The 13,074-nt window shown below is 45.6% G+C and overlaps 1 protein-coding gene across 1 annotated transcript; it reads right to left on the minus strand.

Annotated features, from left to right (window-relative positions):
- Positions 1–8,180: 8,180 nt before the first annotated feature.
- On the minus strand, positions 8,181–12,155 carry LOC100642562 (CCAAT/enhancer-binding protein). The gene has a single exon (XM_003394878.4). It carries the CDS (start codon positions 11,577–11,579, stop codon positions 10,518–10,520), a length of 1,062 nt encoding a protein of 353 aa, XP_003394926.1. The 5' UTR covers positions 11,580–12,155; the 3' UTR covers positions 8,181–10,517.
- Positions 12,156–13,074: the final 919 nt, after the last annotated feature.

A 13,074-nucleotide genomic window follows, 5' to 3' on the forward strand; every position in this document is an offset into this window, starting at 1 on the left:
TCGTAATTCGTGAATCGGTCAGGACTTAACGATCAGGATTACGTTTTTTCTCCGTTTGGTTTCCGTTTTTGCCGAAAATCGATTAATTTCAGTTGCGGCCAGAAACCAATTTACCGCGTCCCACCAATGGCCAGTGGCTCTCGAACGCAGTTTCGTAGAAAAGGTCACCTGTTTCTGTGTCGTTGCGTTGATCGAAAAAATGGAACGACCGCTATTTGCTGGCGATTCCAAGAGACGAAGAATCGATTGAAAAAAGCCGCGGTTGTTCACAATGTCCGCGAGCGATCGCGGTGACAAAGGAGTATCTCGTACCAGTGTGGTGAGTTGGACGATGGCGACGGGAGAGGAGCATCTAGAAACCTCGAAGGATGAGATCCGTCCGTCCTTGCTCGTGGAATCCGGAAAGTAGTTTCGAGGCTGACCGTTTCTCGGGGAAAATTAGAAGCGTTCTCGCGAGCACGCGAAACCGGTCCTTTTTTCGTCTGGCATCTGTACGGTCCTCGTGCGTCCCATGGACCTCTTATATAATTGCGAAGAATCTTTCCATAGTAGAAAGAACGAGAATCGGAACGAGTAATTTCATATCGTGCAATCGAATGGCCGGGAACGAACGCGAATGACAGTTCGATGAACTACGAAAGAGCACGCGATTTTACCTGTGCCGAACAATCGTTTCTGTCGACTCGACGGTATCGGTCCACGTGCAAAACCGCGAACTTGCAAAACCCAAATAGGACGTCACGATGCGCCTGTCTATAGTTCACGTTCTACACGATTTATCGTGGCGCTTTGTTCCGACCTGCGTCGATTCGTAGAATGAGTAACGTCGGTGGTCAGACATGTCCTCGTATATTCGACCTTTTCTACTGTTAAACACGCGCGCGACGTGTCATAAATTGCATGAGTAAACGGGCTTGAGAGGGCGACACGACGACGATTGTATGGTGCTCCTACGTGACGCGTGCAGAAGAAAGATTCACGGACGCAAATATGCTGTTAATAACGATAACTTTATAGTTGAACTGCTCCCAAAGCTGTCGTTGTCAAGCCTGGCATGCTCTGCAGCCCTACAAGATCCTAGAATATCTCAGACATTCTTGGAAACCATCGTTTTGGAGTATTTTGGAAACAGCCTGACCCGTTTTTCTTTTTTCAAAAACTCTCTTTTCGTTTCGATTTGCTTATTCTCCTATGGTAGAAATATGCGTGAATCATCGCAGATACCGTGATACGTGATTTTCTTAATATTAGATAAAGGCGAGCTTTATCAGATACACGTGCACCAACAATAAGTACGGAAATACGATTAAAAGTTGAAGTGGAGGGGTATAATGGGTTAGCTTTTTTAATTAATTAACTCGTTCACGCACCGCGGCGGAGGAACACGAACTTTGTTATTGCGCGTTTCAACTAGCCTAGTTGCATTTATGCAGGCCAGCCGATGCGTTCCCGTTTCGTAAATCGAAATAAACCGGCTGTAAGTTGGTCTCTGAAGAAATTTTCTCTTCGTCCTAACTGCTTTTTTAACGGGTGAGTTCCGCTCCTGTTTTAATTACATACGAAAGATTGCCGCGGCTATAGATACGAGGTCGTCGGCGATATCTTGCAATCAATTAAATCCCGTTCTTTGGTCAGTGCAAGTGTTTATAATAATCTCGCGGTACACGCTTCACTAGGCAATTCGTTCCTTTTCTTTCTTCTTTTCTGCTTCTCTTTCTAACGAACCGTGTTACGCACGATCTGATCGCCGCGGATTACACGTTTACGAAACTCCTACCGCACACACAGCGACATTGAACTACGACCCGGCTAGATGATTTGACTTCCACCACGACTTTTTCAGGAATATTTACAACCACGTTGGTTCTACGCGACTCGCAAAAAGTACGATATCCAACGAATTTCACGATTAAAAAGCTTTCAAACTTGGCCACAAGAAAGACCCACGTCACGATCGAAAGAATGAATTATCCACGGATGATGTTTAAAATTCGTCGTTGGTAAATGAGAAAGATTCTTCTCGGGAAAAAACGAAAAATCGATGGACGTATTCGTGTGGAACGATCGCGTGGATCGGCCGAAAGCGAAAACGCTTTCGTTTTTCCGCGGCGGAAAGCCAGCCGAGAAAACAAACAAAAGCGTTCCCGTGAAACATATGCCGAGGTTCGGGGCGGCGCTCGCTCGCGCGCCATGCCAATGCTCGGCCGTATGTGTACGCGAAAGTTCTGTCGAAACGACGCCTTAGTCATCGTCCTTTTCCGGAGGATATAGGTATATATTCGATAATACTAATCCGTGGCTCGTACCGTCGCTTTTGCTTTCTTGCAGCGCAGTGACCTGATTCCTTGCATGCAACGGTAAGAGTGTTTCCAGAGACTGGCGTAGGGAGATGGAAAGAGAGAGTTGCCGAGGCGAGGGACCGAGACGGGGAATCCGCGGCCACGAGAGAGAGAAGAGGAAGGAGACAAGAGGGAGCGAGCGCGCCTCGTGACACGTAATACCCGTCACGGTAATAGTGGTACGATATTATAGCACCGCTAATGTCATTCATTTGTGATTTAATGGGAGAAGTCCCGACCGCAGTCCATAGGAGGACAACGACTGTGCAGAGTTGGCTGTCGAATCGGAGAGAACGCCATCCAAGTCCTCAGGCTTTCCTCGTGTTTCGCCAAACGAATATTAATATCGAAACATCGGCATGTCTTATGACTTCGTTAGCTGGACGTAGTTTCTTACTTGACGGAAAGGAAGTAGGTAATTTTATTAAGATCGTGGTATCATATGGTAAACATCTTGCTTGTTCTTCGTTCGATCATTAAGAAGAGTAAACAGAGAAGAGCGACGCTACGTTCTCGATAGCATCGTCAGAACCACGATTGATAGACGTTCTAATAAGCAAGTTCCAGAGCGGGTCGCGGGATCTCGGGCATCGCTATGCCGGACGTTTCATTCACTTTTTTTCCGCGGTCGAAGAACGTGGAAGGAATTCTCGACATTCGCCGTACATATGTTGTTACAGTAGCCGGCGCTGTGCGGATTCGTCGGTTCGTTGGTTGGTTCGTCGAGTCGTATGCTCCAGTCGGCGGAGCCCTAGTATCTCTAGTTCTCTTTATGTAGGTTATCCCGGTTATGCTAGTTACGACGGACTCTTAGAATTTAGGTTGACCATATGGCGAACGGAATCGTTGCGTTTCTTTCTCGCTCGGTTATTAATATCGTACCGCGCGCCAACTCCGAATCGTCTGTAGCGAGATGCTTGCCAATGGGATCGATCGATGCTGATCGACGATATTGCCGCTGAGAACGATCGATCGAGTTCTGTGCGACTGTGTATCGCGGATTCTCTTCGCTCGGCACGACGCGAGTACCCACGATTCGACCGTGAAAAAACTCGGGATCTCGTGCCGTAAGAAATAAACACACAGAATTTCACGGAAACGCGATTATTTTCGATTTTCGTACCACCACGCTGGCGCCTGTCGAGAACGTCAAGAATGACAATCCGTGTTTGATCATCTGTATTTGTACCAAGAATACGTCGGCAAACGCGCGCCACTGTTTGGACACAGATAGAGCAAGGTGCTAGAGGCATTTGTCTGTTCGTCAAATTGTAATTTACACTCCGAGGAGACGGTGTCGTCTCTGCGGTGCGGGTCCATCGATCGAGAGACCGTAACGTTCGGTCGTACGGAAGAACCACGATAAAAATAAATTCTTGACTTCCTCGTGGCCGCGTGGGTGCGTAAACGTACACACACACATTTTTATGTATGCGTCCCACCGACAGACGAATCATTAGACGAGTCTGGCTGCTATTCAGAGTCGCGCTGGTGCATCGGTATCTCGAGATTACTGCTTTTTATTGCACTTTTTTCGACGGTTCTTATTACCGAATATGAAATACCGATTGCAGCTTTTTATTAACTTTCTTCGGCGATACACGTTAATAAATATGAGGAGGCGTAAAAAATTAAAGGTCATTGTACTTTCTTACCTCCTGCTACTCTTTTATTTCTCTTGATTAAAAAATCTAAGTCATGTCATCGCGTACGTGGCGTTGCGACCGAAAGACCAATCCCGTTGTCTGCGACAAAGGATGAGCGAGAGGCGTACCACGAGCTGACAGTAGAAACCGCCGAATTATTCAGTGAACTGGTGTTTGATTGGCATCAGGTCAGGAGAGGAAGACGCTTTCAGGCGTGTCCCTGATGCGTCGTACGCGTCTAATATAGCAATGCAGGCGTGGAATATAGGTCGCACGCTAGAACGCTCTTTTATATATGCCGCCACACGCTCGTGGATCGTGGCGAAGATAGGCGCAGGCGCGTACATGAACGTCGACACGCGAGCGTGTGCATTACGCATCGCACGCGTTATGAATTCGTTAATGTTGCCATTGTGCGCCGTGGAATCCGCGTAAATCGATCAACTCTATGCTCCATTCCAAAGCAACCGAGCGTTTCGTATCGTTCGAATCGAGAACGTTATGGTAAAGCTGATTCGCGCGGACTTGGCAGTTTTTACGTGAACGAGGAGTCATAGAGAAATACCAAGGGCTCGGCGAAGGATCAAACGGTTGGAACGCTCAAACGTTTGTATCCGGCTTTCCGTTTTTGTGACTCAACAATCAAGCACGGTGAACGCTTCTGACGAATCGCGCAGCTCGCGAAGTTCCCCCTAGAATCAAGCCATAGTTTTCATCCACGCGGGCAAAATAGTCAGCCGCTTATTTTAATTCCCGCGGAGTTCCGCACGTACGTCTACGACCCGTTACGGCCGGCATAACAATGCATGACGTAACTCTGGGGTCGAATCCTCCTTACCTCCTCCGTGCAACGATGTTACAGGAAAGTGAAACTCTCGGAAACCAGGTCACACCCACATCGTGCTCGCAGCAGTGAACCGCGATGCCGATCTACGAGACTCCCCTTTTAACTCTGGGCCAGATACTTTTTCGATCCATCCGAGGGAGCAACGGACGGAGGGGAAGATAAGAGGAACCTTCTCTCCCTGTTCAAAGGGTCCTCCCCTACTGGCGGAATCAGATTTTCACGCGTTTCCACCGACTCCTTTCTCTCGACTCGTGTCGCCTCCAATTTACCTAGCTTCGTTTAGAGGAGGATCGTTCGAAGATCCTTATGTCCCATTTAAGAAGTGGATTTATGCTTTACTAGGAACGATAATAAAAATGACGAGGATCGTAAAATGCCTGAAGAAAGTTCATTTTCTTTTCAAGAAGCAAAGAGAATAGTTAATAAATCACCTTTTAACTTACATCGGAGACCTTGGCTTCGCTATTTGCAACACGAGCAGAATACCTTTCTGTTTTACTGAAAGAACAGGTAATAGTGGCGTTGCGGAGTGTTTCTATAATTCGTCAAGTAACGAGTACGATGAAAATCTCTGTATACCTTTCACGATTCGCTTAAACAAATTATAAACGTTGTCCCATGGTGTCAATCCGATACTCCAAAGGATAATTGCATTCGCGATCGTTTCACGAGCTTTTAGAAACACACGAGTACTCGCGTTGCTCTAGACGCGGCGTGAATACGTTCGCTTCTATACGAGAGTACGTGTTCCTCTTTGAGCAAGGGAAAAGAAGCGGGCGCGGGCGCGGGTGCGTGGGTGAGAGACGGTATTGCTAGAACTGGCCCTAACCCATATACCGTCGAAGCCAGAATAGAGAGCGAACGAATAATAGGAGGGTGGATAATAATACCGTTGCCAGTGCGTCGCTAATAACAGCGACTTTGTCAAAATTCAACTCGTAGCGAAAAATACCCTCTGGATAAGATAGTGGTAGCCTAAGTACTACAAAAGTACTGCATATAGTATCGAGCGATATACATGGTCGATCTTTGACTTGGTCATTCGTACATTTTTTTAGACAACAGTTCGACCTCGAGGATGTCACTTTTGAACGTGACACTGGTACTTTGGAAGGAAATACTCGGCATATTTCCCTCGTATAGAATCGTCAAAATGACAAAATAGCGTTATTTGTTTCCACGGCCCTGCCGAAATCCATGCTACGGCCACGTAGCTGGCGTTGGTTGGCAATGCTTGTGTCTAAAACTAGCGGCGACCGCGACATGTGCACGTAGACATCGCGGCGTCAAAACTCGTTGCATTATGTCATACTTTTAACGCGGCACACAGCATCGAGCACCTCGATGACCTTTCCACCTTTCCACAACGGGAACGCTATTATTTCGCTTCCTACCCGCGAATTGTTAAGGATGATGGAGTCTTCGAAAACGTCTTGTCCGGGAAAATGCAGCGATGAGTGATTAGATCGCAGGTGGTAACGTCAATCCTTGGTACATCAGCTTCTCGGTTATGTAACGTTTAGAAAAATTAAAGTATCGATTAGTTCGCAGCAGGTGTGTCAACGTTAGTTTACCGTCATGAAAGCGAGAAGTCGCGTTCTGTTACATCGACGATTAGTGGAACAAGTCAATGGCATCTGTTGTTCAAACATTTCCTTCCATATCCGTATAGACATTTAAGCCGAGTATTTCTCGTAGAAAGTGATAATTCTGGAAAATGTTGTTTCTTTGCATGAGTTTCTCATACAGTATCTCTATATGACAGTCGTATTTAGGTATATTTAGACCGCGGTGTTCAGCCCTGGGACAGATTGACGTAAGCTAACGACTAATTATGTTACCTTCTTAACGCTGCGCTGGACCGAAACACCGTGCCAAGTGAATCATAACTTTTGCTCGTTTTATCTTAAATTCTAAGGTTTTTCGGAAATCATCGATGTTCTCATTTTATAAGATGCGGCTATAAGAGGTTTTCTTTCTTTCTTTTTTCTTTTGCAAAAAGATTAATCGATAAGATAATGCGACAATGCTCGATCAATGAGAATGACTATATTTGCATTTGTATGCCGATGAATACAAAAACCAGCCACTTCGGTATCGAATTGCTAATGATCCTGATTTGGTGCGTGAACAAGAAGCGAAGTGAATAAAATACTACCGATCATTAGTCATATAAGAACTAAATCTTTATATATCTTTGAAAAATATCGAAGAAACATCGTGTTCTAACTTAAAAGAAATTGAAAACATGTGCATCAAAGCGATGGTAGCAAGTTGCGAGTTGGAAAACCTGTTGATACAAGCCACGTGCTTCGATTATTTTAGTCGTGTGCCACTCATCTTAATACTCTCTTCGTAGTGTCATTTACCGACAAAAAGGGATTTACTGTAATATTTACAGCGAGTAAAATGCGTTAAGATCGACGATTTTAGCTGAAAGAAGCAAACACGTAAATATTATGTCTCATGATTCTTTTTACATATTGTACCGCGAGTAATTCATCTTTCGACCGAATTATACGCACGTGTCTACTTCCTGGTGTCATTGCGTTCGATGCAGTGACTCGCACGTGTAGATCTCGAGCGGTCGTATCCTACCCCATCAGAGCGCAAAAAGAACGCCACGACCGTTACAATAGTGTTAATCTATTTATCTGACTAACAACAAACTTATCTTGTGACTCATTCACCGACGGATTCGCGTCGCTGAGAGGGCCGATCGCTTTCCGCTTGTGCGCCCGTTGTCTACGTACGCGACACACTCAATTTTTATTGCCAGATTAATGACCGTCAGTTATATCGTCGTTTTCTGTCCGTAAAAAATTTGTTTACATCAAGAAGTCATTTTATCGTGTTTTGTTACATTTGTTAAAGTTCTATCTCGCAATTTTCTATGCTGGCCATGTAAAAAACCTTGTTCAAGAAAGTGTCTCATCATGGTTTACGTTCTTCGTGATAACGGTAGATTTTGATTGGTTTGTTTGATTTTACATCGCAATAAACGGTGTATACACTTTTAAATGATTTGTGGCTACAGAGACAATGATTGAAAGCTTTTTTCTGGCCTTTCGATTTTTGTGATATTCTTTGTACGTGGTTCAATTTTTCACGATTATGAGTAATATGGAAGCAATGACTCAATTGATTTCGTATTAATTGGTATTCCATGTTATCTACAGTTTGTCTAGAGATAAAGGGATTCTCAAAACGGTGCTCCCTGGTGACTGTTGTTCGTCTCATTTTTATTGGAGTTGGAGTATTGAGAGATTAAGAAGAACGTTAAAGAGGGGATACGATGCGGGATATTTTAGAAAAATTGGAGGAGTTTAGAGCGATCAAAAAATACCGTCATTTTTATATCAAAATATATTTGTGCATAGACAAGAAGACAACCGTGACAGGTAATCTCGTACCTAACATACATCAGTCATACGCCAAGGAACGCGTGCACATGCACGTACACGCTGGTGTGCGGACATGCGTGATGTACGCGGGCATACACACGCAAGTGATGAACGCGTACACACTTTTGTTTAAGTCGTGCATCATTGAGAGACCCGATAAATGTCTTAGAAAAGGAGACATTAAAATAAAATAAAATAAAATAAAATAAAATAAAATAAAATAAAGAAGAGAAAAAGTATTAAACTTGCCGCACAAGTACGTATATAAGGTAATAACAAATATCGTTCTCTCGCACGCGATCAAATCTACGAACGAGGAAGACAAAAAGAAAAAAGGATGAAGCCCGCTTCACGCGATTTTTACGGTAACTCAAGATAAAGGGGATTTGGTTAGACCAAATCCCAGGTAACGTCGGTGAATTATCTATCTCTCCTCTCTTCCTCTCTCGCCGCAATCGCCTAACTCGTCGTTCACATTAACACATAATTATAACGATTAGTTTTCTTATACACATGCTCGCACACATTCGACATTTTTTATAATTTTTTATTTTCTCTTCCCTTTCGTCCTTTCACGCTCTCTCGTTCTCTCACAAAAAACACGAGTCCGCTTCGTTTCGTTTCTCTAACAAAATATATTAGCTTTTTTTTATGTACATACATCTCGAATATAATAAAATTAAAATAGAGCTATAATACAAGGGCATGTGAATGAGTGCTTTTCTTTTTTCCCGCGTATATGTGTATGTGTGTATGTGTGTGTGTATGTGTGTGTGTTTTAGGGTATGGTTGCGCCGTTTCACCCTGTCGAAGAAAATACAACACATGAATCGAGAAGGTAACATGGACATTGTTATCGCATCGATGCTGATCGCAAATTATGGTATCTCTGTATATCTTTTTAGGTACTTGGTAACAAGAACGATAATCTAATTTGATCGGTCGATATCTAAGAGTCTGAACGTAACGCGATGCACGTACAAATCGCGCCCATCGCATCGTCACTTTGTATGTAGATTTGTATGTGTAAATTTCTGTATGTGCACGTATGTGTAAATATGCGTGTTTTACTTTGTACTCGTATGTATGATCAGTGGAAGGTGCATCAAAAATGTATAATGTAAAGAGAATCAAAGATTTATGCAAATGAATTTACATATGCGCGCATCGATACACGTATGCACGTGTTGGTGCATGTATATGCGAGCACGCGCCTCTACGTATGTAAGTATTTCAGTTACGTGTGAGCGTTATGTATGTGAGAGTGTGATTGATGCGCTTGTACACATCGATGCATGATTTGTTCAGAATCGCAACGTGTCTTCGTGTTGCGAATTACGCGATCGAATGAGGTGGCGAACTCGCGAGACACGCGGTAACCACCACCCAGTCTTACGTACATTGAGAAAAAAGAAAAAGAAAAAAAAAATAGAAGATAGATACGAAAGAAGGAAAAAAGAAAGAAACAAAGAAGATCGAATGAATCGATCGTCCATCTCGATTAATTTTCATCTATCTCTCGTGTAACACCGAAGGTCCGAAGAAGAGGATCGTAACATGGTGGCCACGTGAGAAGCCTCGAAAATCATTCCTCGTGTCTTCTGTTCGCTCTCTTTTTTTTTTCGTTTTTCTAAATCTTTTTCTTCGTTTCATTGCGTGTCGTGTACAGACGAACGGGGGGAAAGTGTCCGATGCACTTGGTGTAAACAAAAGTTCGTCATGAGCAGAGGCACTTTTCTTCCACACGTGAGGTTATCGAGGTAAGCTTCAGCTGCCGAAAAGCTCTTCCCGGGGAGAAACCGACGAGCGTCTCTTCTTCAAACGAGTCACGCCTCTTCCTTCTTCTGCTATCCTCTTTCGTTTGTTCATTCCCGTCGCTCCACGAGATATTCTCTCTCTTCGTCTTACTCTCTGTTTTCCATTCCCATTGCGTCTTTTCTTCTGTCCGCGAGTTGCGTGCGTCGTTTCTCTCGAACAAACGCACGTGTACATCTCGCGTTCTCCACACCGTGGAACGAAACGAGAAAAGACGCAGTAACGTCCGCGTCGAATGTCAATCCAGGACATTCTTTTTTATTTAGATCCGGATAACGCGGGTGCGAAAGAATGGAGCTGAACCATCGGGCAACCCGGAAAATGGAAGTCGCTTCGAAACGACTTTCTTTCGCAATGGAATCGACCTGAAAGGCAAGGGACGAAGGTCGATGCCGGTGGACGAGAGAAGGGCGTAATAAAGGCGGCACGATGCCACCGTGGTACTCAACGACGACGATGTCGTGCGCTACATGGGCCCCACCGCGTGCTGTTGGAATTGATCGAGATGCCTCGAGATCTCACGATGGAGCTGTTCCGGTACCACGCCGACGCTGCTAAACAGAGACCTAAGAACGTTCAGTTCCTCCGTCAGCAATTCGATCCTTTTTTTGAGCAGGTCGTTGTCTTTCACCAGTAGCTTCACCTTCTCCTCAGTTTCTCTCGATCGTACCTTCGCCTTCTCGCGACTTTTCCTCACCGCGATGTTGTTCCTTTCGCGTCGTCTTCTGTACTCGTCGCTGGCTTTGTCGATGGCCTTGGTCTGTTTTCTGGCAACAGCGGCAGCAGTGTTTGCGTGATGTTGATGGGCCATCACCGGCTTCATCGGTCCTCCCCGAGGCGGTGGTTGGTGCACCGGTGCACCGGGATGCCCTCCAGGTACCGTGGACGGCGTTAAAGTTGTGAAGGTTGGTGCTCCGTTGGCGAACGGTCCGTTTGTAACTGGGCTGTATCCGCCCGGTGGATATTGCGGGCAGTGACGACGATAGTCCGCCGGATCGAGCGGTTCCTCTTTAATGCTGGGCGATTCGGAGCTCGAGCTGTTGCTGTCGCTACAGCTGTTGCTGCCCTGGTGATAACTCGCTCCGCTGTGGACAGGTTGCGGCATGTACGCGAGCGTGGTACGTGGATAACCCGGCGTTCTGACATGTTTCACGGCTCCGTTGTTAGCACCTAACATATCTAACAGGCCGTCGTTGAAGTGGCTATCATCGATCAGATGTTGCAGATCTAACGATATCTCTGGCGTATTCAGGTCTGTCAGCTCACCGGCTGCGGCGCAATGTTCCGCGTACTGTTGGTGAAGGCTAGCCTTGCTCGCCGAGACCTTGCTCACCACCGAGCTACTCTGCTGCTGACTGTGATTATGATTCACCTGCAGAGCAGAGTTATTGTTGTTCGCTGCGTTGTTGTTGTTGTTGTTCTGATGGTTGTTATTATTGTTGTTGAGTACTTGAGATTTCTTAAGATCGGCCGCACCGTGGGCCTGAGCCTGATGGGCCGCTGAATCGTACATGACTGGTGACTCCATTGCTCACTCGCACATCACAGATACGATATATCTTTCCGCGATTCTACTATCACCTTCTTTCGCCTTATCGTTGTATTTATATCCGAGTGTCCGTTTGTTTTTATTCTCGGTTTCTTTGAATAATTGACCCGTATCTCGGATTATAATTCGATTACACGTTGTCCACGGAAAAACAGAGAGCCAATCGTATCGCTGTGAAATTTTACCACGAGAGAACGACCTCGAGCGGCAAGCCGGGGATTTTCCCGTGCGGACGGGCCGAGATCTGACACTGGTCCAAGTACCAAAACGTGACCCTCGACTATTCCAATTTTCGAGGACGAAGAAGCGCGCCGCGCTAACTTTCGGCAGCCTTAGGAGGACACAAGATGATCGTTACTCGGTTAAAACCGCGTGGTTCGTATGCGCCAACGCGTTCACCACGCCTACGCGGGCTTTTTCGTGCTCACGGTTACGGTACACCACAGAGAATGCTCAGAAAACGAGAAAACGATATCACCCGCACAAGAGCTGGCGCACGACTGAGCGGCTTTGCGGCATGTCGCAAGCTTTCAATGTGGCGTGCGACGAGAGCAACTCCATGCCTCATTGCGCTTGCGCTCGCGCGCTTCCCTCTCAGCCGCTCTCCTCGCCTCTTTCCTCTTCTAGCGATCCGCGCTAAGAGCACGGATACCGCGCGTCCACCGTACTCCTTCTTTCTCTCTCTCTTTCTTCGTTTTATTCCGATCGCTCCTTCCTTCTCTTTTCCTCTCCTTTCTATTTTCCCTTCCTCCCTCTCTGTCGCTCTTTCCCTCTCTCCTAGGTTAAATCTTTCTTTGTTCGTTTTACAGGTTGACATGCTGTCGTCCCGTCGCGGCATCGCGCGACAGGAAAACTTTTCCGGTGCTCGCCTTTCTCGGTTCTATTTATAAGAACTTATACACGAATCCGCCGTCCTTTCGATCCACGGATTTTCCACGGAAATCGAAAGACTTTCCATGCGATTTTCTTCTTCGTTTCGCTCATTCTGCCTTTCGACGCGTGTATACGCGCCGTCTCGATGACGCGCGGCCTCCGTTCGCTATAACTATATACACACGAATGGAGAACGCGCGATTTGTTTCGTAGGACAACCGATTTGACGATTATCGTTACCGTCATCGTTGGGCACTCGATCGGAACCGATTTCTAATACCGGGCACATTTGATTTGTCAGTTAGCCGAGTAGCGATATCTGTCCAATTGCTTGCGTGAGATTGCGCAATTAGCAGTAACAAAGTAAGAGAGGATATTATCGGCGGTAGATGCGAGATCCTTATGCGAGCTGTACGGGAATGGAACGAATAATGGAATGATGTTTCTGATATCGAAATGTTTTTTTATCCTCGTCGTAAAATATTATGAGCGGTTCTGTTCAAATTTAGAGTAACGATTCGTCGAGAAGGGAATTTGAACCTTATAATGTGTGATTTTAACCGTTCTATCTTTGTTTCAGGAGACCGCGTTCTTTGATGTT

The sequence above is a fragment of the Bombus terrestris genome, chromosome 4, assembly GCF_910591885.1.
Source record: "Bombus terrestris chromosome 4, iyBomTerr1.2, whole genome shotgun sequence".
Lineage (NCBI taxonomy): Eukaryota > Metazoa > Arthropoda > Insecta > Hymenoptera > Apidae > Bombus > Bombus terrestris.

Coding starts and splice junctions, on each gene's coding strand:
- LOC100642562 (XM_003394878.4), bottom strand. CDS start 11,579: ATGGAGTCACCAGTCATGTACGATTCAGCGGCCCATCAGGCTCAGGCC.